The 23,518-nt window shown below is 42.4% G+C and overlaps 1 protein-coding gene across 1 annotated transcript in view; it reads left to right on the top strand.

Moving 5' to 3' along the window:
* Positions 1–23,518, top strand: part of PLXNA2 (plexin A2) — a 408,755-nt gene that overhangs the window by 193,873 nt on the left and 191,364 nt on the right. The window contains exon 4 of the mRNA XM_075335732.1: positions 14,014–14,148. Within this exon, the coding sequence (XP_075191847.1) occupies positions 14,014–14,148 (135 nt within the window). The remainder of the gene's footprint in view (positions 1–14,013; positions 14,149–23,518) is intronic.

The following is a 23,518-nucleotide window of genomic DNA, read 5'->3' as shown; positions in this document are numbered from 1 at the left end:
TTTTGTCTCTTTCCCCGTTTTTATCTCTTTTCTTGTCTGTCTCTTTCCCTGTCTGTCTCTTTCCCTGTCTCTGTCTCTTTGTCTGTCTGTGTTTTTCCCTGTCTGTCTCTGTCTATCTCTTTCTGCCTCTGTCTCTTTGACTGTATGTCTCTCTCTGTCTCTTTCCCTGTCTGTCTGTCTCTGTCTGTCTCTTTCCTTGTCTGTCTGCCTCTGTCTGTCTCTTTGACTGTCTGTCTCTGTCTCTTTCCCTGTCTGCCTCTTACTCTGTCTATGTCTGTCTGTCTCTTTCTGTCTCTCTCTATCCGTCTCTCTCTATCCTTCTCTTTCCCTGTCTGTCTCTGTCTGCCTCTGTCTCTTTCCTTGTCTGTCTGTCTCTGTCTCTTTCCCTGTATATTTCCCTGTCTGCCTCTGTCTCTTTCACTGTCTGTCTCTCTCTGTATCTTTCCCTGTCTGTCTCTGGCTATTTCCCTGTCTGCCTCTTACTCTGTCTCTAACTGTCTCTCCACCAACATCTTATTACCTCACACATAAGCTTCTTATACTAACAATTTATTTTGTTCCTATAGCAACCACTCACAGCTGCTATTAATAACCTATAGCTCGCAGCTCCATTGACTTTAATGGAGGTAGGTTTTTTGGAGAGTAACTGTAAAGCTTGGGGTTACATTTTCCCATCAAAACATAGCCTATGACGTCCCCTGAGTCACATGGAGTGTCTGTGCAAAATTTTGTGATTGTAAATGCGATGGTGCGGATTCCTTTAGTTGACATACACACACATACATACACTCAGCTTTATATATTAGACGGGTTTAGGGCCCGTACCCATAGCAATAAAGATGAATTATTTGCAGATTTGCAAATAGAATGAAACAAGATCCTTTAAGATGTCTTGAATACCCTAGTGGCTTCAATGTCCCGTCGGTGTTTGGTGCAGTAATTAAAGCAAGAGGATATGCTACAAAATACTAAGTTATGGCATTGTAAATAGTGAATTACTCTCTATGTTGTGATCAATAAATAGTAGATGCAAAACTTTTGGCAATCACTTTTCTTTAATTAAATGACCATACCTATATTCAAAAGCATTTTGGTTAAAATTAAGGTCTATGACAACTTCATGTACTTTCAATTCATCACCAGGAAAATGGTACCACAACAACCAGAGAGAAGTAATCACACTTGTAAAAAAAATGCTAAACTTTTGGTCACTACTGTATATAGTAAAAAAAAAAACAAAAAAAACAAAAAACAACTTTTGTTACAGCAGCTGGTGATAGGTCATAGGTGGGCATAGGTCCTGCAAAGGTTAGAGGTACTAATTATGTGATATTAATACCACTCTCCCTGGGCTAGTCTGGTGTGGACAGGGAGATATGTAAGGTCATGGGGTTTGACTCTGAACTATATCTATTGACTGTTTAAAGCCATGCATATTTACCCTAGCTATAGTACCCGGGCTTTGCCCGGGATAGTAACTGTCTCTATGTCTCTCTCCCAGTGTCTCTGTCTGTCTGTCTCTGATGTCTGTCTGTCTCTGGCTGTCTGTATCAGTCTCTCTTTCTGTCTTTGTATTAGTCTCTCTGTCTGTCTCTGTATCAATCTCTCTGACTCTGTATCAGTCTCTCTGTCTCTCAATATATCTGTATCTGTCTCTCTCTAGCTCTGTGTCTGTCTGTCTCTCTATATCTGTCTGGCAGTCTCTTTCCCTGTCTGTCTCGTTCTAGGTCTGTCTCTTTCCCCGTCTGTCTCTTTCCCCATCTGTCTCTTTCTCCGTCGTCTCGTTCCATGTCTGTCTCGTTCCAGGTCTGTCTCGTTTCAGGTCTGTCTCTTTCATTGTCTGTCTCTTTTCTCATCTTTCTCTTTCCCCATCTGTCTCTTTCCCCGTCTGTCTCGTTCCAGGTCTGTCTCGTTTCAGGTCTGTCTCATTCCAGGTATGTCTCGTTCCCTGTCTGTCTATTTCACCGTCTGTCTCTTTCCCATCTGTCTCTTTCCCGGTCTGTCTCTTTCCCGGTCTGTCTCGTTCCCGGTCTGTCTCGTTCCCGGTCTGTCTCTTTCCACGTCTGTTTCTTTCCCCATCTGTCTCTTTCCCCGTCTGTCTCTTTCCCTATCTGTCTCATTCCAGGTCTGTCTCTTTCCACATCTGTCTCTTTCCACGTCTGTCTCTTTCTCCGTCTGTCTCTTTCCTCATCTGTCTCTTTCCCCATCTGTCTCTTTCCCCATCTTTCTTTTTCTACGTCTGTCTCTTTCCCCATTTGTTTCTGTCCCCGTCTGTCTCTTTCCCCATCTGTCTCTTTCCCCATCTGTCTCGTTCCAGGTCTGTCTCTTTCCACATCTGTCTCTTTCCCCGTCTGTCTCTTTCCCCATCTGTCTCTTTCCCCATCTGTCTCTTTCCCCATCTGTCTCATTCCAGGTCTGTCTCTTTCCACATCTGTCTCTTTCCACGTCTGTCTCTTTCCACGTCTGTCTCTTTCCACGTTTGTCTCTTTCCCCATCTGTCTTTGTCTCTTTCCTTATCTCTGTCTCTTTCTTTGTCTATGTCTCTTTCCCCATCTGTCTCTTTCCCTGTCTGTCTCTTTCCCCATCTGTCTCTGTCTCTTTCTCCGTCTCTTTACTTTTCTCTGTCTCTTTTCTTGTCTCTGTCTCTTTCCCTGTCTCTTTCCTTGTCTCTGTCTCTTTCCCTGTCTGCCTGTCTCTTTCCCTGTCTGTCTGTGTCTGTGTCTCTCTGTCTCTTTGACTGTCTGTCTCTATCCGTCTCTTTCCCTGTCTGTCTGTCTTTTTCTGTCTCTCTCTATCCGTCTCCCTACCGACATCTTATTACCTCACACATAAGCTTCTTACACTAACAATTTATTTTGCTCCTATAGCAACCAATTACAGCTCCTATTAATAACCTAATAGCTTGCATTTCCATTGACTTTAATGGAGGCAGGTTTTTTTAGAGTAACTGTAAAGCGTGAGGTTACATTTTCTCGTCAAAACATAGTCTATTATGTTCCCTGAGTCAAATGGGGTGTTTGCAAAATTTTGTGATTGTAAATGCGAGGGTGCGGATTCCTTTAGCGGACACACACACACACACACACACACACACACACATACATACACTCAGCTTTATATATTAGATTGTTGGCAAAGTCATCCCACGTAGTCATAGCAATACATCCTTTTTCCTTTATTTTATGTATTAACACTATACTAAAATTGCCTATACATCATTGATAACTGTCAATCAAATAACAGCTATTCTGACCAACACCCCCATACTCATATCATGCCTGGTTTGCTGTGCGATCTTATATTTTTAATAGTGATAGTGGTGTACACAGCTGGTAGATACTTCTCTCCAGTGAAGAAAAAAGGATTGGGCGATAAAATTTAACATGCCCTATCCTTCTCAACATCATCTGTCAGGGTAAAGTCTAGAGGATCCCATACACATCAGATGGTCAACAGATCCTGCCATAATCTGTGGGTTAGCCAACTTTCTCTAATGTGTTTGGGTGCCTTAGCGTGTTTCCCATGTTTTTTCTTCAGGAGCACACTTCTTTTCTGCCTCCCAGCTTCTTGCTTGCTGGAGAGGCGTTCTACTCCTGATGTTTGATAGTTCATATTAGTGGTATGATTGGGCCACTAGCCAAAACTGTGCGCTTTCAAATGTTACAGGTAAAAAGCTTGTAAGCGCTTTGCTCCTTGCCTAGTAGATTGGTTACCGGCTGCAGTTTAGCACTTATCAGTCTGTTTAAGACAATGAGCAGTATACTTTTAAAAATAAAATTCCTCTGTGCTCAAGAATGAGGACTTTTAAAAATGGGTAAATAGCAAAATTTATTATTACAAACACTTTACAGTTTTACCCGTTTGAGAAGATAAGACAGAACTTTTAAGTGAATCTGTCTGCAGTATTTCATGTCCCAAATTATACAAATGCTGATTTCTCAGTAATGGACAAACAGACTGGCCATGTAGAGGTATTGCTGGTCTTGAGTTACATGGGCATTTATAGTAATGGCCATAAGTGTTGCCACCCTTGAAATATGTTCCAGAAAATGAAGTATTCTCCCAGGAAATGATTGCAAATACACATGTTTATTTCTGAAGAAAAACAAAAAGCCAGCACTAAATGTGCACTTCAGCACTAAAAATTCCAAACTGTACTTATTATAAAAAATTTTGAGATTTTTGGCAAAAAAATTGCAATTTCTTGAGCTGCCTCGCCACGTCACGGCAAATCTCATTTGAGGCAGTCCTACACTAAAATATTTTTATAAAGTGTGCCATACGGCCTCACATATGAATAGTAAAACTGCTCTTAGCAGCACTCACCTGGTCTATTTCAATCCCGTACCCATGACTGAGTCATGGCTGTGAGCGGGACAGGTCCAAGCAAATGCTGCATGAAGTAAATAGCCTGTGGACAAGGCCTGATGACAATGTGAACAGTCACCAACCGCCAAAATCTAGACAGGTGGAATACATCCCAAATTGGGGTGCATAGCAAGGTGGGGGTCAGCCACCGACCAATTCAATGAAGAAAAACAAAAAGCCAGCACTAAATGTGCACTTCAGCACTAAAAATTCCAAACTGTACTTATAAAAAATTTTGAGATTTTTGGCAAACAATTGCAATTTCTTGAGCTGCCTCGCCACGTCACGGCAAATCTCATTTGAGGCAGTCCTACACTAAAATATTTTTAGAGATTTGCCGTGACGTGGCGAGGCAGCTCAAGAAATTGCAATTTTTTTGCCAAAAATCTCAAAATTTTTATAATAAGTACAGTTTGGAATTTTTAGTGCTCAAGTGCACATTTAGTGCTGGCTTTTTGTTTTTTCTACATGTTTATTTCTGTGTATTGGAGCAACACAAACCCCCCCTCCCCCCTCAGAAATAAAGGTAGATTAAACATGATTTCAAACAAAACCTATGGGTAAAAAACTTTGTTTCAAGAATGTGATGCTCGGGCAAACTCACCTGGGGATAACAGTGTGGGCAATATGAAATTTACACCTAAAACCAGACAAAAAGGGGAGAAGTTGACGCAATATTTGTAATGTGTGTCTGTGTGCCACACTAAGCATGGAGAACAGAAAGAGATGAGAACAGCCTAAGGACTAGAGAACCAAAATTGTTGAAAAATATCAACAATCTCAAGGTTACAGTTATATTTCACGAGATCTTGATGTTTCTTGTCCATGGTGCGCAACATAATCATAAGTTTACAACCCATGGCACTGTAGGTAATCTCCTAGCATGTGGACAGCAGAGCAAAATTGATGAAAGGTTGCAACACAGGATAGTCTGGATAGTGAATAAGCAGCCCCAATCAAGTTCCTAAGAGATTTAAGTTGTCCTGCAGACCTAGGGTGCATCAGTTTCAGCATGAACTATCCGTCGACATTTGGATGAAATGAAAACACTATGGCAGGAGACCCAGACTGACCCCACTGCTGAAACAGAGACATAAAAAGTTAGACTGCAGTTTACCAAAATGTACGCAAGTCAAAATCCTTCCAGGATAGCGTCTTGTGGACATATGAAACCAAAATAGAGCTTTTTGGTAAAGCACATCACTCTACTGTTAACCGAAAATAGAATGGGACCTAAAAAGAAACAAACACGGTACCTACAGTCAAATATGATAGAAGTTCAAATATATTTTGGGGTTGTTTTGCTGCCTCTGGTACAGGGTGCCTTGACTGTGTGCAAGTCATCATGAAAAATGCCTGACACACTGGCAAGATTACCAAAGGATTTTGGGTAGCAATGTAGTTCACAGTGTCAAAAAGCTGGGTTTGGGTTCTAGGTCATGGGTTTTCCGGCAGGACAGTGACTCCAAACATACTTCAAGATGTCCCCCGAAATGAATGGAAACAAAGCGCTAGAGAATTCTGAAGATGCAGTAATGAGTCCAGATCTAAATCCCATTGAACATCTGTCGAGAGACCTTAAAGCATAACCGTTGTTTTTTTTATTTAATATTTGAACATGAAAATAAATTCTATATACAGCAATACAAAGCAGAAAAAAAATGTTTTAAAAAATATTAAAATATACATATATAAAGGTTCAAACCCCCACCCCTTTACCACATTAATAATTAATAAAGAAATAAAACAACAACAAATATTCGGTATCGCCGCATTCGTAAAAGTCCGATCTATTAAATTATTAAATAACTTAATATGGTCAGTAAATACCATGACAAGAAAAACATCTAAATGCAAGAATTGCAGTTTTTCTGCTGCTTCAACAGGAGAAGAAAATGTAATAGCAGGCGAGCAAAACATTATATATACCCCAAAATAATATCAGTAAAAACATCAGTTTGGGGCACAAAAAACAAGCCCTCACACAGCCCCATTTCCAAAATATTGAAAACGTTATGGCTCTCGGTAACACAAGCAAGATTTTTTCCTCTCCAAAAGTATACACGTTTAGTTTTTACGGAATTGTACTTACCTGGATAATCATACTACCAAGTCAGTTTTTTCCCCACTACATCATATGATTAAATGAATGTTGTCATTCAAAAGTACAACTTGTCCCACTAAAAAACAAGCCCTCATATGGCTATATTGACAGAAAAATAAAAAGTAAGAGCTCTTGGAATAAGGTGGGGGTTGAAACTGGTGTTGGGCGAAGGCACACTTCACATATGAGAGACCTGGAGAAGAAGAAGAGTGGTCTAAAATTACAGTTCAGAGGTGTAAGGTTGATGGTTATAGGAAACGATTGATTACAGGTCTTTATTTCAATGGGTGTTCAACCAAATATTAAGTTGAGGGTGCCAATACTTTTGTCTAACCCATTTTTGGAATTTTATGTGAAATTATGTGCATTTTGCCTTTTTTTAAGTTGTTTGCGTTGTTCCAATACACACAAAGGAAATAAACGTGTATAACAAAACCTATGTAATTGCAGTAATTGTGTGGGAAAAATTCTTTCTCCAACAAAATTGGAGAAAGTATTTCTCCTGTGGTTCCAACACTTTCGACCATGACTGTACATAGTTTGGTGGTGAAATGTTGATGACAGGTTCCCTTTAATAAAGAGATTCCAAACACGTGCTCTGTTTTTAGAATATGTTACAACATATTACATTTCAGGTAGCCAAACTTAGAAAAATATTGGAGACAACTTTCTTTGGCAAGTAGTTAATAACTAGTGCATGATCTTGAGTCAGCACATTAATGGCAGCCTGTGATGTGAGCACAAACTGATCAAAGAAAACGTCGGGTCATCCATGGTTGCTATCCTGCCACATTCTTCATCATGTCTCTCAGCAGTCTCCCAGTATTCATGATGGTGATTTTTTTTTTATGATGCATTTGATTGCATTACATTCAGAATGAAGATTTCTAGGAAGGTAAATAATGCATCGGAAAAGTGTATCAGTAGCGCCTGGACAGTTACAGGCTCACGTCCTTACTGCATGCTTAAAATGCCAAATGTAGTTACACTCGCGGCACTTTATGTGTAATCGATAAGGGAAAGCAATGATGCTTTTATGAAGAAGTCACAATGTGTCAGGCAATTTCATTTCCCTACAGCTAATATGTTTCTGTTGCTAATGTTATTAACAGTAGCAATTCAAAAAAACCATTGCAAGTAAAAGAAGAAAGAGTTAAATGGATTAATAGCGAGGGTAAAGAATAATTGCCCATGGTCGATGCTCCTCATTCGGACAGAACACTTTAGCAGTCTCTGGCAGCTGAAGGGTTCATTAAATTAACATCAGGTCTTTTAGTGGATAGGCTTCAGAGGCAGTCGCCATGGCAACCGCTTTATTAAACAGCTGCCCTAACGACGTGGGGACATGGCTGGATGGGTGGGGGAATCGAAAGTAAGAATGAGGCTGAGACTGTGAAAGTCATTGCTGTTCTTTGAAGACGGAACCCCGACCGCGGTGGACCAACTGTGGCGTCCTTCTGACAAATTCTCCTCTGCTTTCATGTGTAAGAATCAGATTTGGAGGCTGCGACACTTGTCTTTGAACAGGGATGGCTCACACTGACCTTGTGTTAATGACCTTGGCTCTCTGACGTGTTTGGAAGAAGGGTTCAGCTCTTAGCAGTCTTCTCCTAAAAAGATTGTTGAATGATCCAATTTGGCGACGATAATAATGAAGAGCACCAATTACAAGATGTGAGCTGAGGGTATCTTATCGTATTGTTCTCTTTAGCATCTTTGGGAATTTATTTGTTGGGGGGGTTTTTTTGCAACTTCACAGAATTCCCATTTTCTTGGCTTATATCTGTAGCAGTTCCCTATTTCACTCTGTATTCAAGACCCTCTGTTCGCTAGGTGCCAGAAGGCAACGGGAAATGATTACTACCCACTTATTGTAACGGTTATTATTATTAGCAGAGATAATGGGCATTTCTGCGGCGAAGGCCAGAGTTTAATCGGCTCCATTCTGCACCGTGTAAAACCTCTGCGGAAAGCCATAAAAAATCCAGACCAGGGTGCAGTGAAAACAAGAGTCATAAATATAGAAGATCTGTTACGTGCACAGCTCCTCTTCTGGAACTGCCGCCATCGCTCCTCTAAGTCAAGAAGAGCTACATTGGTGACATAGAAAAGTTTTCTTTGGATCTTTTCTCTTTTTGCCTTCCTTTCTACAATAATTGCATCTGTGATCCAGTTTTCCTGTACGCCCGGGTGTTTTCTCGTAGCCAGTTCAGTTCTGTATTCCATTTTTCATGAGGCTTACAGAACAGAAGCAGCTTTATTAGAATATAATGGGCAATTTACAATACATATTTTGTGCTCATTAAAGAGCTTTCCTTCTGACAAGTATTCATTAATAAATCTCTGTGATTTTCTTACATTAGCGCTTCCAACTTGCTTAAAGGGTTTCTCCAGTGAAGCTAAGTTATCACCTATCCAAAGGCTGGTTCCCCATTCTACCGATTGGTCCCCAGTGGTCGGACCCCCACCGGTCAATAAGTTATTACCACTTATCATGCAGAGAGGTGATAAATTATCTTCACCAGACAACCTCTTTAACTTGATGTCATGCTAAGCAACAGCGGCATTAGTGGGGTGCGCACAGGTGCTCAGTAGGCAACCTCTGAAGGTGTGCCTGGGAATTAAACTTGGGGACACGGGGTGGTCAACAAGCTGGTGGCTGCCCTACTCCAATGCCAACTGATTCCAATTTCCTCTTTGGCTGCCTTGTTGGCCAGTGCCACAAGACTGTCTTCTCCTTCCTCGCCCGGATTTGTAATCTATTTTGTTATCATGGACAGATTTTCTCGTAAACATTCAGCAGCAATATTTCACTGTATCCACAATTGGCAGAGTTCAGAGTCATTGATGGGCACCAGCAAACTTTCCGTCTTGTCCTGTTAACACATAGCATAAGAAAGGGAAGTCTCTAGGGAGCGGCAACTCACAGGCTGCTGATAAGGGATACCTTTGCTGTCAGTGGAGATGGAGACTTGTGTGAAAGTTGAGCAGGTGATATTACTAAGGAATAATAAATCTGTGCTGTGAGTATTTAAAGAGAATCTATCACCAGGTTTTTGCTACCTCATCTCAAGCATAATGTAGGAAAAGAAGCCCTGATTCCAACGATGTCTCACTTAGTTTACTGGGTGCAGCAGTTGTGACACAATCAAAGTCCTTAGATGTAGCAGAGCTTAGAAATCTAATCCTTCCCCACAGCTTTTGTGTACATTGCCTATTGACAGTGAGCTGCTTATCAGAGGAGGTGTGGGGTCTTACCAGGGCTCACATGCACTGTAGTCTTGGCAGTGAAAATCACCTAGTGATATAACCTTCATGGTGTGGAAACAACAGCACACAGCCTAAAAAGTGACACATCCCTGAATTCAGTACTTTAACTGCTACATTATGTTGTCCTCAAGTTACATAGCAAAAACCTGCTAACAGATTCCCTTTATTAGCATTACAGCTGGAGCTTGATGTATACTATAAGTACTACTACATGAGCATTATGATTAGATATAGATACTGTATGTCATTAATATATGGTCACTATGGGATGTATTAGTGCATGACATTATTGAGTGAGAATGATTTACAATATTTCTATAGGTACTATAATTGACATAATATGGATACTATAGCAAGAATTACTTAATGGTACTAAGTACTATGGAGACTTTATGGCACTTTGAATTATTATGTAGGAATATAATGCCGGAAATGTATGGAGGGAAAATGTATGTACTGGCCCTGCATACAGATAATGTATCGATCAGTATAGAACATCAGTCAAAAATCAGCTAACACGTACTATACCATGCTGGATTTTGTCCTCTTCCTGGCTAGTATGGAGCCATCAGCCAGTCCCAATCATTGTCTTTCTATGATAAAAATAGTTGGGATTTTTTGCATAATCATAGTTAAACTGCTATGAACTATTATATATTTATACATGGATATTAAAAAAATTGTTTAAAACATGGATATTAGAGATTTGAACTTAATGAAGACTTGTATCTAGTGGAAGGATTGTACTATGCTACATCTATATGTTATCAGGCATGTTGAAATTCTTTTCAATTACCATTCTTGACCTAGGCTCCTTGTTACAGTTGCTTCCATATCTATCGGTGTCTTACACACGTGACATCCCTCTTCTCTTGACCTAGGCTCCTTGTTGCAGTTCGTCATCTATCGGTCTCTTACACACGTGACATCCCTCTTCTCTTGACCTAGGCTATTTCTTGTTGCAGTTCCTCATCTGTCGGTCTCTTACATATGTGACATCCCTATTTTCAGCGTCTGAACTATCTATGGGAGCATCTGCTATTCCTGCGCCTTGCTGTGACAAACGCTTCTCTTGACTGTAGGTGGCAATAGACTGTGATGATAAGGCCTAAGTTACAAAAAGCGAGAAAAACAGTGCGTGTGGAGTGCGATAAAACATCACATTGCACTCGGACCAATATTAGCCTGTGTGTCAGCGCACATGAGCGATTATTTTCTCAGCCCTAATCGGACCGAGAAAATAATCGCAGCATGCCGCGAATGTAATGCGAGACTCTTTCTCTTGCACCCATTCAAGTGTATGGGGCGAGAGAAAGATCGCACTGCACTCCCGGTACACCTGTGTACTGCGAGTGCAGGGTGAGAATGGCAATAGGGGGCTACGGAGCAGAGAGGGAGATAAATCTCTCCCTGCCCTCAGGAGCGACGGCCCTCCACTCCTCAGTGTCGGCCCGCCCCCCGCAGCTGAGGTCCGCTCGCACAGTCGGACCTCAGTCGCAGGGACACTCGCATGACACTCGGCTCTGCTATGCTGCCAGCGTGAGCCGAGTGTCATGCGAGGATCGCACTAGTGCCCCGTGTGGCCCTGGCGTGATAGTGTGAGCCGCCTGGACCAAAATCTGCACGTTTATCATGTTAGATTCCAGCTCACTTCCAAACCTGTTTGTACTTATTAAAACTATCTGATTTGGTTTGCGATCATCTAAAATTATCTATTTTAGCACTTAACAAGATAAGTGGAAACATTCCCATGTGTTGGTACCTGTCATTGTACTGATGATATCTTGTCATTGGAGTCAGGGGAAATATTCATGTCTGTGGCTTGATCGTCACTGCTGAATCTTGATGAGATTTTTCTCCAATTTAAGAATATTTATTGCTGCTCTTTTTTACATTGATACTTTTGCCCAAGATTCAGGCAGTTATCCCATATACAGTATCTTCCAGCTAGGATAGGGGCTACGTCATACAACGTCCCAGTTGTCCTGGCTTGTTGGCCAGCATTTGATAGTATCAGTATCCGAATGGGCCGCTGGGCTACTCTCAGCCGTTGGTTCATTTGGCTGCTTTAATCTATGTGTAGACACATGCCAGCCTCCTCCTCAATCTCCCCACGTCTCTCAGTGTGACACCGTGTAACAATCAAATGGCTATTCAAAAATGCAAATCCCGCCACGTGCGGCAGGATGCAAACGGTCACCCTTCCCCCGATCAATGCATGGATTTTTATTTTAAGCCTGATACTACGCAACTCTGTGCAGCCTTTCCTTGCAAACTAAACATTGTCCTAGCTTTCGCCTATACATACTGCAAAACTATATGTAACGTATATAATGTATAGACGTATATAATGTATTATATACTTATATATAATGTATAGTAATATACATACAACACAATGAATATAAACGTTGATAAAACACCAAATAACAGTACAATAAATGGTGAGGAGAGCAATAGAAAGTTCATTTTTTAGAAAAAGCAAGGCTCCTGACTAATAATGATGCGGAGGCATAGTGTATAGGAGCGGCAGAGTCATGCGAGTGTATAACACAATGGAAACTGACATCCATATCCTCTCCCCACCCCTTTAATATTCTACACTCGTTAGTTCTACCCATATCGCTGACATTACTGACGGCTGGAAGGAAAGCAAAACATCAGAAAATCCCACTCCTCCTGCAGGACAGACAGTCAATTATTCAATGCTAAGTATCTCCAGGAAGCAGGCTGTGCATGCTGACTCCATGTTAGGTGTCGCTGCTCGCAGCTTAGAATGAGGCTCCTCCAAATACCCATGATTAGCTGCTAAAAAAAGTGCAAAAAGGTAGAATATATGAATATATCTTCTCTAAACGTCTTTATTATTTTGCTTTTCAGTATCTATATAGAGTAGATAGGTGTTTATACATATTTTATGATGTTGCTTAGCTAAAATTTGAAATTACTATTAGCTATGTTATACAATGGTGAGAATTGCTTAATGTTCTAAATACTGTGTCAGTAGGAGGATAAAGTGCCAGAGTCTTGAGGCAGCAGTTAGAACGTCCCTGTATGACCCCAATGTACCAGATTTCCACTGAAAAAGGTGATGCTTGAGGAAAAGACTCTGTCAGTGCCTGCCCTCTAATCACCAGGACAGCTAGGAGAAAAGGCTTTTTTTCTGGGCACTGCTCTTACTGCTGGTGTGGTGATACTTTTTATATACAGTACAGACCAAACGTTTGGACACACCTTCTCATTCAAAGAGTTTTCTTTATTTTCATGACTCTGAAAATTGTAGATTCACATTGAAGGCATCAAAGCTATGAATTACCACATGTGGAATGCAATACTTAGCAAACAAGTGTGAAACAACTGAAAATATGTCTTATATTCTAGGTTCTTCAAAGTAGCCACCTTTTCCTTTGATTACAACTTTGCACACTCTTGGCGTTCTCTTGATGAGCTTCAAGAGGTAGTCACTGGAAATGGTTTTCACTTCACAGGTGTGCCCTGTCAGGTTTAATAAGTGGCATTTCTTGCCTTATAAATGGGGTTGGGACCATTAGTTGTGTTGTGCAGAAGTCTGGTGGATACACAGCTGATAGTCCTACTGCATAGACTGTTAGAATTTGTATTATGGCAAGAAAAAAAGCAGCTAAGTAAAAAAAAACGAGTGGTCATCATTACTTTAAGAAATGAAGGTCAGTCAGTCCGAAAAATTGGGAAAACTTTGAAAGTGTCCCCAAGTGCAGTGGCAAAAACCAAAATAAAAAAAACTCTTTGAATGAGAAGGTGTGTCCAAACTTTTGGTCTGTACTGTACATTTGTTTTTAATTCTCCACTGAAGTCATTTTACATCTCAAAAACAGATAATGATGGAGGTTTATTAATACGCCTGATATGAGCTTTTCAGGCGGGATATTTTGGCACCAATAGCCGGACACGTAACTTTCACTTTTTCCTTTCTCTCAACACGTCTCATAGTTTTCAAATAGTTTGTAAAGTATGTCTAAAGCACATAATAAATGTGGGTCATGCCATGTACTTTACTCTACAATGCCAAACATTGGCTTCTGAAGTGAAATAGAGTAATGGAAAACCTGCGAGCATAGCCGAAAGGGTCACCGAGCTCCAAATCTAGAGCCACTTATCAACTTGTCTCAAGTTTCACGAGGAATTAGTCACAAATCCAACTTTTTTCCCATTTACTTCTTTTTTTTACAGGTCATTCTGTAATAGTGATATGTTCATTTAATGAGCATCCTGTTTCTTTTAATTTTCTTCAGATTCGGGCAGATGGTCCTCCATACGGTGGCATTCAATATGAAGTAGTACACGCAATGAGAGATGGAAGCCCAATCCTTAGGGACATGGCATTTTCCACGGACAACAAATACCTTTACATCATGTCAGAAAGACAGGTAAGAAACTGTGACCTGGATTTTATCAGGAACCACTGTGCCACATTCTTACATCAAAGTTGACCATACATATTTGTTGGAGTTATGTGAAATGGAAAATTGTGGCAATTGTGATGGCCATTACCAAACAATGTCTGCATGAAGACTCTTCAGCTTTGTTGGATCATTTGGACTGGATTGCTGGTTGATATGTATATCGCTTCACACATGTCCATGAGTTGTATCTAATACTGCGGCTCAGTTAAATTGCAGTGTCGGAGACGTAATACACAGACGCTGTGTGCAGGTGTATCACTATTTTTAGCATGCATTTTATGCAATTCTCGTACTATTCTTGTACAACTCCTTTAATCCAATGCAGGGGTGCACAACCTGTTACAAGGGTCACAATGTTATATATCATTCGCAAGGGGCAACATAAAATTTATAGAGATATTACTATTTGAGACATTTATGGCATATGATAATTACATACCATAAAAGCATGATTGATAGTAGGCTATAAATTGGAATTAGCACCTATGGGATTTATAGTGGTCCCCTTTACCTCCAGGTAGACCCTAAAATGCCATAAACTACAATATATAGAGCCACAAGCATAAATTACCACCTGTATAAGTCAGATAAATCTTTGGGGAATAACAAAGAGGGGTCAATGGACTTTATACTCGTAACATTTAAAGGGGCACAGAGATGACTGTGTGTCATTCCTCTTTTATTTGCTATGGAAATTACCTGCAGATAGCCACACACAGGTAAGGGTACCTTCACACTTAGCGATGCAGCAGCGATCCGACCAGCGATCTGACCTGGTCAGGATCGCTGCTGCATCGCTACATGGTCGCTGGTGAGCTGTCAAACAGGCAGATCTCACCAGCGACCAGTGAACAGCCCCCAGCCAGCAGCGACGTGCAAGCGACGCTGCGCTTGCACGGAGCTGCCGTCTGGAAGCTGCGGAGACTGGTAACTAAGGTAAACATCGGGTATGGTTACCCGATGTTTACATTAGTTACCAGCGCACAGCTGTGTGTGCAGGGAGCAGGGAGCCGCGCACACTGAGCGCTGGCTCCTTGCTCTCCTACCATAGCTACAGTACACATCGGGTTAATTAACCCGATGTGTAATGCAGCTACATGTGCAGAGAGCAGGGAGCCGCGCACACTGCTTAGCGCTGGCTCCTTGCTCTCCTAGCTGCTGTACACATCGGGTTAATTAACCCGATGTGTACAGCAGCTACATGTGCAGAGAGCCGGAGCCGGCAGCACAGGCAGCGTGAGAGCTGCAGATGCTGGTAACTAAGGTAAATATCGGGTAACCACCTTGGTTACCCGATGTTTATCTTGGATACAGCTTACCTCAGCTGTCAGACGCCGGCTCCTGCTCCCTGCTCGCTTCATTTGTCGCTCTCTTGCTGTCACACACAGCGATCTGTGTGTCACAGCAGGAGAGCGGCTTTGAAGAAAACGAACCAGGGCTGTGTGTAACGAGCAGCGATCTCGCAGCAGGGGCCAGATCGCTGCTCAGTGTCACACACAGCGAGATCGCTAATGAGGTCACTGCTGCGTCACAAAAACCGTGACTCAGCAGCGATCTCGGCAGCGAGCTCGCTGTGTGTGAAGCACCCCTAAGCTGTTCTGTGACCAGATGTTTTGGGTCCGCACAGAATGGCAGAACATGTCACAAGTGGCCCCTTGGCAGCTGGTTGTGCACCCCTGATCTAAAGTGTATGATAATTTTCATATGTGCATTAGTGATGAGCGAGCAGGTTGGATGCTTGGACGAGCTCGACACGAGTACTGAGTATAATGGAAGTCAATGGGAAACTCTAGCATTATTTTCCCATTGACTTCCATTATGCTCAGTACTTGAGTCAAGCTCTTCCGAGTGTCCGACCAACTTGTTATGAGTACCGATCACCCAAGCATGATAATGCTCGCTAATCTCTAATCGGCATATGTGTCATGAGGTGACTGTAGGAAAGTGAAGGACAGGGGCTCCTATTATGTCCATCGCACTAGGGGTCACTAGACTATCCCTAACCTCTGTGTTACTCCTAATGGTGGAGATGCCTGAGTCACATGACTTGATGTGCTCCTGACCAGAACTAATCTGATTTCCCCCTCCCACCAGGGAAGGAAGGGGCAAGAGTGAGATACAGTTAGGTCCAGAAATATTTGGACAGTGACATAAGTTTTGTTATTTTAGCTGTTTACAAAAACATGTTCAGAAATACAATTATATATATAATATGGGCTGAAAGTGCACACTCCCACCTACAATATGAGAGTTTTCACATCCAAATCGGAGAAAAGGTTTAGGAATCATAGCTCTGTAATGCATAGCCTCTTCTTTTTCAAGGGACCAAAAGTAATTGGACAAGGGACTCTAATGGCTGCAATTAACTCTGAAGGCGTCTCCCTCGTTAACCTGTAATCAATGAAGTAGTTAAAAGGTCTGGGATTGATTACAGGTGTGTGGTTTTGCATTTGGAAGCTGTTGCTGTGACCAGACAACATGCGGTCTAAGGAACTCTCAATTGAGGTGAAGCAGAACATCCTGAGGCTGAAAAAAAAGAAAAAATCCATCAGAGAGATAGCAGACATGCTTGGAGTAGCAAAATCAACAGTCGGGTACATTCTGAGAAAAAAGGAATTGACTGGTGAGCTTGGGAACTCAAAAAGGCTGGGCGTCCACGGATGACAACAGTGGTGGATGATCGCTGCATACTTTCTTTGGTGAAGAAGAACCCGTTCACAACATCAACTGAAGTCCAGAACACTCTCAGTGAAGTAGGTGTATCTGTCTCTAAGTCAACAGTAACGAGAAGACTCCATGAAAGTAAATACAAAGGATTCACATCTAGATGCAAACCATTCATCAATTCCAAAAATAGACAGGCCAGAGTTAAATTTGCTGAAAAACACCTCATGAAGCCAGCTCAGTTCTGGAAAAGTATTCTATGGACAGATGAGACAAAGATCAACCTGTACCAGAATGATGGGAAGAAAAAAGTTTGGAGAAGAAAGGGAACGGCACATGATCTAAGGCACACCACATCCTCTGTAAAACATGGTGGAGGCAACGTGATGGCATGGGCATGCATGGCTTTCAATGGCACTGGGTCACTTGTGTTTATTGATGACATAACAGCAGACAAGAGTAGCCGGATGAATTCTGAAGTGTACCGGGATATACTTTCAGCCCAGATTCAGCCAAATGCCGCAAAGTTGATCGGTCGGCGCTTCATAGTACAGATGGACAATGACCCCAAGCATACAGTCAAAGCTACCCAGGAGTTCATGAGTGCAAAAAAGTGGAACATTCTGCAATGGCCAAGTCAATCACCAGATCTTAACCCAATTGAGCATGCATTTCACTTGCTCAAATCCAGACTTAAGACGGAAAGACCCACAAACAAGCAAGACCTGAAGGCTGTGGCTGTAAAGGCCTGGCAAAGCATTAAGAAGGAGGAAACCCAGCGTTTGGTGATGTCCATGGGTTCCAGACTTAAGGCAGTGATTGCCTCCAAAGGATTCGCAACAAAATATTGAAAATAAAAATATTTTGTTTGGGTTTGGTTTATTTGTCCAATTACTTTTGACCTCCTAAAATGTGGAGTGTTTGTAAAGAAATGTGTACAATTCCTACAATTTCTATCAGATATTTTTGTTCAAACCTTCAAATTAAACGTTACAATCTGCACTTGAATTCTGTTGTAGAGGTTTCATTTCAAATCCAATGTGGTGGCATGCAGAGCCCAACTCGCGAAAATTGTGTCACTGTCCAAATATTTCTGGACCTAACTGTAGAAACACAGATAAAGAGAGACAGAGGAAAACCAAAACTCTAACACTGCAAACTCACAGGAAGAAATAATGGAAGACTAAGGATAAATGCAAGAGGAGGAATTTATCAACAAAAAGACAAGGGTTAACGCTACAACTGCACACAACAATAAGTACTACAACCACCAGTTAATCTAGATCAAAACACCTCACCAGACCGGCTTAGATAAACTATAGCTGGCATAGAAGGAAGGCTCTACCCAGCATATACAGGAGGCGAGCAGAGGTGATTGACTCCCCCACAACATGTGATCAAAGAAGACTTACAAGAAGACTAGCAAAGATTAACTCTTAGTAGCCTACTTATAAGCCGCCAATCTGTTGGTCAACGCCCGAGTCTGGCTGTGCTAAGCACAGACATCAGAGAAGTTATCAGGCAGAGTGTCAGAATCAGTGGTCTGAACAGATCCCGACTCCGCCATGACAGCCAGCAATGTTTGTAGAAAACTCTATGTGACAATGTATGCATGTAAGGAGGTTTCTCAGAGGATTATTAATGCAGGATGCTTTAGAGTTAGGTCCGGTGTTTGGAGCGAATGCACAATGTCACAAACATATGACACCAGCAGTGACATGGCGTCTGCAGACCTGCAGAGCAGGGAACAGGTCTGTCATTGTCCGGTTGCTCAGTAATGTTCTCCAGACTTCCCGCAGCACATCCTGGTGATGCCTGTACAGTGTTACAGCATACAGCAATTCATCCTGAATATTACTGCCTCACTTGACATTACCCATTTTCTGTCTTGGAGACCGGCATTCTCTTGCGGTTACAATGAAATATTAAAACGCAGTTTAATTATACTCAGAATCATCGATATATATTTGTATCCGCCACCCAAATCTGATGTACAGCAGCGAGGGGGATAGAAAAATGAGTAGATGTAGGTCTGCGTAATTTGTCCAAATCACATTTTCCAAGGTGTCGGCTTGAGCCACCTCATATCCGAAACATGGAAGCCTTTTCTCCACACCTCGTAATTGTTTGTGTCGGGTTTATGATAATTCAGAATTAAAGCGAGAGATGTTTAATCCTTTCTCCTGCGCGCTGCGGGAGACATTAATGCACATTTTTCTCTTGCAAATTGACTTCTCCATGTAAAGATTAGAGCGGCCAGAGTTTGTTCTGTTTGGATAGCAGCCTTGTAGAATTCAGATTTCATGCAAATTTAGGGAAGCGATTTAGGCTGCTGGCAGTTTGATAATGAAAGACCAGTGCAGCTAACTGGGCATTTAGGAAGGAACGTACATCAGTCCACGGTGACTGATTTAGGAATAGGCAATATCTGAGATTAATGCGACAAAGTGAGATGAGATGTTACACAGCTGAGTCCTTACTATTAGATACAACCTAGCACGGAAACTATACAGGTGATTGTTACGTATGAGCTAGAAATAACTGGCTTTATTAATGTATATCCACTAAAACACTGCAAGAAGTGCACATACTGCAATCCACTATATCATTCTGTATTGCGATATAGGATGTATTCTTAGGGGCACTTTGCACACTACAACATCGCAAGCCGATGCTTGCGATGCCGAGCGCGATAGTCCCCGCCCCCGTCACAGCTGCGATATCATGGTGATAGCTGCCGTAGCGAACATTATCGCTACGGCAGCTTCACAAGCACTTAACTGTCCTGCGACGTCGCTCTGGCCGGCAAACCGCCTCCTTATTAAGGGGGGGCGGGTCGTGCGGCGTCATAGCGGCGGCAGGCGGCCAATAGAAGCGGAGGGGCAGAGATGAGCGTGACATAAACATCCCGCCCACCTCCGTCCTTCCACATAGCCGGCGTGAGCCACAGGACGCAGGTAAGGTGATGTTCTTCACTCCTGCGGCTTCACACACAGCGATGTGTGCTGCCGCAGGAACGAAGAACAACATCGTAACATCGGTCCTTCCGAAATTATGGAAATGACCGACGCTACACCGATGATACGATTTGGACGTTTTTGCACTTGTTAATCGTATCAAAAAGGATTTACACACTACGATATCGACTGCGACGCCGGATGTTCGTCACTTTCGATTTGACCCCACCGACATCGCAGCTGCGATGTCGTAGTGTGCAAAGTACCCCATAATGGCACCCTATGCAAAACATTGGTTGATTTCTGTTAAAAGGGGTTATCCTGGACTCTTATTTTTTCTCATGGGGCTATGAACTGATAGGCAGGTAGTTGACAACTACCTGACTGTTCTGCCTGGCAGCAACTTACAATGGTCACAGACCGCTCCTGCTGGCAATTCTGCTGCTTCATTTGACCTTATGTCAACAGAGCAGCTCTCTCTCTTCTGTTCTGTCTGTGAAATGTCACTGCCGATGTCATACTGTTTAACAGCTGGCTCCCCGCAGTTAGGTAGCGTGGATATTGCTGTCATTCAGCATGACGTCGGCAGTCACACCCCATTAACAGAGCAGAGTGGAAGAGAAGTAGCTACTCTGTCGACAAAGTATGACTGATTACGTCATGCTGATTGACAGCTGGCTCCCCATATTTAGGTAGCGTGGATATTGATGTCAATCAGCATGATGCCGGCAGTCATGCCCCATTATGCTCGGGTGCTCGATACTCGTAACAAGCAGTCCGACGCTCGGATGGGCACGACTTGAGCATAATGAAGTCAATGGGCCCTCAAGCATTTTTCCAGGAACTCTTCTAGAAAATGCTTGACGAAAACCAAGAGCGAGTAATAAATACAGAAGTGGGGCCCGTGTTTCTATTATACTTTTCCGCTGATTGTTCCACTCATGATTTTGGCTTACATATAAGTAAAGTACTGGCCAAATATTGAGGACAAAAAGAAAGATTGGTATCCGCTCACCTGTAGCCAAAGGAGGGGTCACCGTATCCAGGACTCGTGCAAGGGAAAGGGTATACTGGCAATCCAGATTGTAGACAGAGGGTAATCCAGCAACAAAGTCCAAGGGATATTAAAATCCAAACATTTTATTAAATCAAATTAAAATCCATATAAAAAAAGGTCCAAACAGGGTATAAACAACTGTCAGAGAGGATGCATTTCGAACCCAATGGCTCTTAGTCAGTCTCTAGACTGACTAAGAGCCATTGGGTTCGAAATGCATCCTCTCTGACAGTTGTTTATACCCTGTTTGGACCTTTTTTTATATGGATTTTAATTTGATTTAATAAAATGTTTGGATTTTAATATCCCTTGGACTTTGTTGCTGGATTACCCTCTGTCTACAATCTGGTTGGCCAAATATTGAGTCTGTGAGCGTGGGTTTAGTAAAGCATCAGACCATGCAGAGGAGTGATGATAACATATAAGGTTGTAAGATCCTGGACCCCAATACATAAGTCTCCTGCCAACACAATGCCACCTATAATGTTTCCATATTCCTATTTGGTAATGGGACTTTTTGGAGTCTTCAGGCACCACGGCTTAGGAGGGCTCTGCTACCTGTGTGCCCCTTTAGCTTTCTGTACTGTATTGTCAAATGGTCTTTTTATTTTTGAAAAGTGACGTCTGAACCCAGATTGTTTGATGAGTAATGGAAATCCTCCTCCTCTCTGGGACAGTTTTATAGGTGTGGCTTTTAATGCTCCTCACAAACCACTGTTCCCTCTATCTGTGTGCACTGGGAACGATGGAAGCAAACCATTCCAGACAGGTGGTGTGGTTAGGTTGGGCTCACATGTTGCGGCTGCCATGTTGGGTTCACATGTTGCGGTTCTCATGTTGCAGCGCCAATACTCATATATAACAGCTGCTCATTATTACTGGCCACTAGGCCGTGCAGCTTCATGAGTATGCCCCCAATGTCCACTGTGGCGTCTCACCTCCCCCTCGCCCACTGCATGCCCCTGCACACTCTCATATACATATATAAGAGCCATCCACTCCCAGTTTATTCAGTTATAATATTTAACCAATTTTCTGTAGCTTCCATCTTTTTTTTCCCAAAATGTAGTATTGTCTCTTTAAATAAAATCAAGATCCTGATTTTGACATTTTTATATGAAACAGGCTTCAAAAAAATCTCCTATGTGCTCTCAGCCAAGAGTTTTGTGATAATTAGCCAAGCTACTATACCTGACAAGTAAAATTCTTAATTACCACTAATTGTTCCCCCTCCCATCACACCAGTCCGAAATAGGAGCATTCTGCCTAATTGCTACCTACTCTGCGCATTGTTAATGGACACTGTTCTTCATCTGACAGCTACTTAATTAGGTCAGCGGCTTTCCTTTACAGTCTGTATAATTATCCCACCTGTGCCATTCTTCACCTATGGACGCCGCGCTGAAGTAGCCAAATCCTTTAACCATTTCAATTGGGGAACTGTAGAAATGGGAGAAATCACCAATAATGATAGTCTGATGATCACAATGAGGTCTTCTGACCTATCAGACACTGGCGGACATATCGCATGTGCAGCCTGTTCAGACGCACAGGGATCCAAAGGTTCAGGGGGCCCTTACTGGTTGGTTACTAATTAGGGCAATCTGACCTGTTGTCTGGAGCTCCAGGCTCCGGGAGGTCCCTGGTCAGATTACACTCATCACAAGCAGCGTGGAGTGATGCTGCAGCTCCGCACAGTCAGTGCAGGCAGCGGAACGCAGGAATCTGTCCTTTGTTCCCTGCCGGCACTTCCTCTGTGACACATGCGTGCCCTAATGTCGTCAGTATGGTGCGCGTGTGTCATTTAAAAGTTTCCGGCAGAAGAAGCAGCGCAGCCTGGACCCTTACAAGAAACAGCAGCGGGGGCCCTTACAAGAACAGCAGCGGCGGCGGGGTCCCGAACAACAGAAGTAGCAGTGGGGGCCCCTACAAGAACAGCAGCGGCGGCGGGGTCCCGAACAGGAGAAGTAACAGCGGGGTCCCATAGAAGAACAGCAACGGCAGGGGCCCCTTGAAGAACAGCAGTGGCGGGGACCCCTACAAGAGCTGCAGCGGCGGGAGGGAGAGGTGAGTGATGATTGATTAATGTTGATGTATATTGCAGGTGTAATATATAGGAGGTGTAGTGATGTATATTGCATGTATAGTATATAGGGGTGTAATGATTTATATTGCATATGTAGTATATAGGGGTGTAGTGATGTAGTATATTGCAGGTGTAATATATAGGGGTGTAGTGATGTAGTATATTGCATGTGTAGTATATAGGGGTGTAGTGATTTATATTGCATGTGTAATATATAGGGGTGTAGTGATGTAGTATATTGCAGGTGTAGTATATAGGGGTGTAGTGATGTATTATATTGCAGGTGTAGTATATAGGGGGTGTAGTGATGTATTATATTGCAGGTGTAGTATATAGGGGGTGTAGTGATGTATATTGCAGGTGTAGTATATAGGGGGTGTAGTGATGTATTATATTGCAGGTGTAGTATATAGGGGGTGTAGTGATGTATATTGCAGGTGTAGTATATAGGGGGTGTAGTGATGTATTATATTGCAGGTGTAGTATATAGGGGGTGTAGTGATGTATTATATTGCAGGTGTAGTATATAGGGGGTGTAGTGATGTAGTATATTAATTTGCAGGGGTAGTA

Source organism: Anomaloglossus baeobatrachus, chromosome 2 (genome assembly GCF_048569485.1).
Source record: "Anomaloglossus baeobatrachus isolate aAnoBae1 chromosome 2, aAnoBae1.hap1, whole genome shotgun sequence".
NCBI lineage: Eukaryota > Metazoa > Chordata > Amphibia > Anura > Aromobatidae > Anomaloglossus > Anomaloglossus baeobatrachus.
The sequence above is the reverse complement of the archived record's forward strand: the minus strand, read 5'-3'. Positions and strand labels throughout refer to the sequence as shown.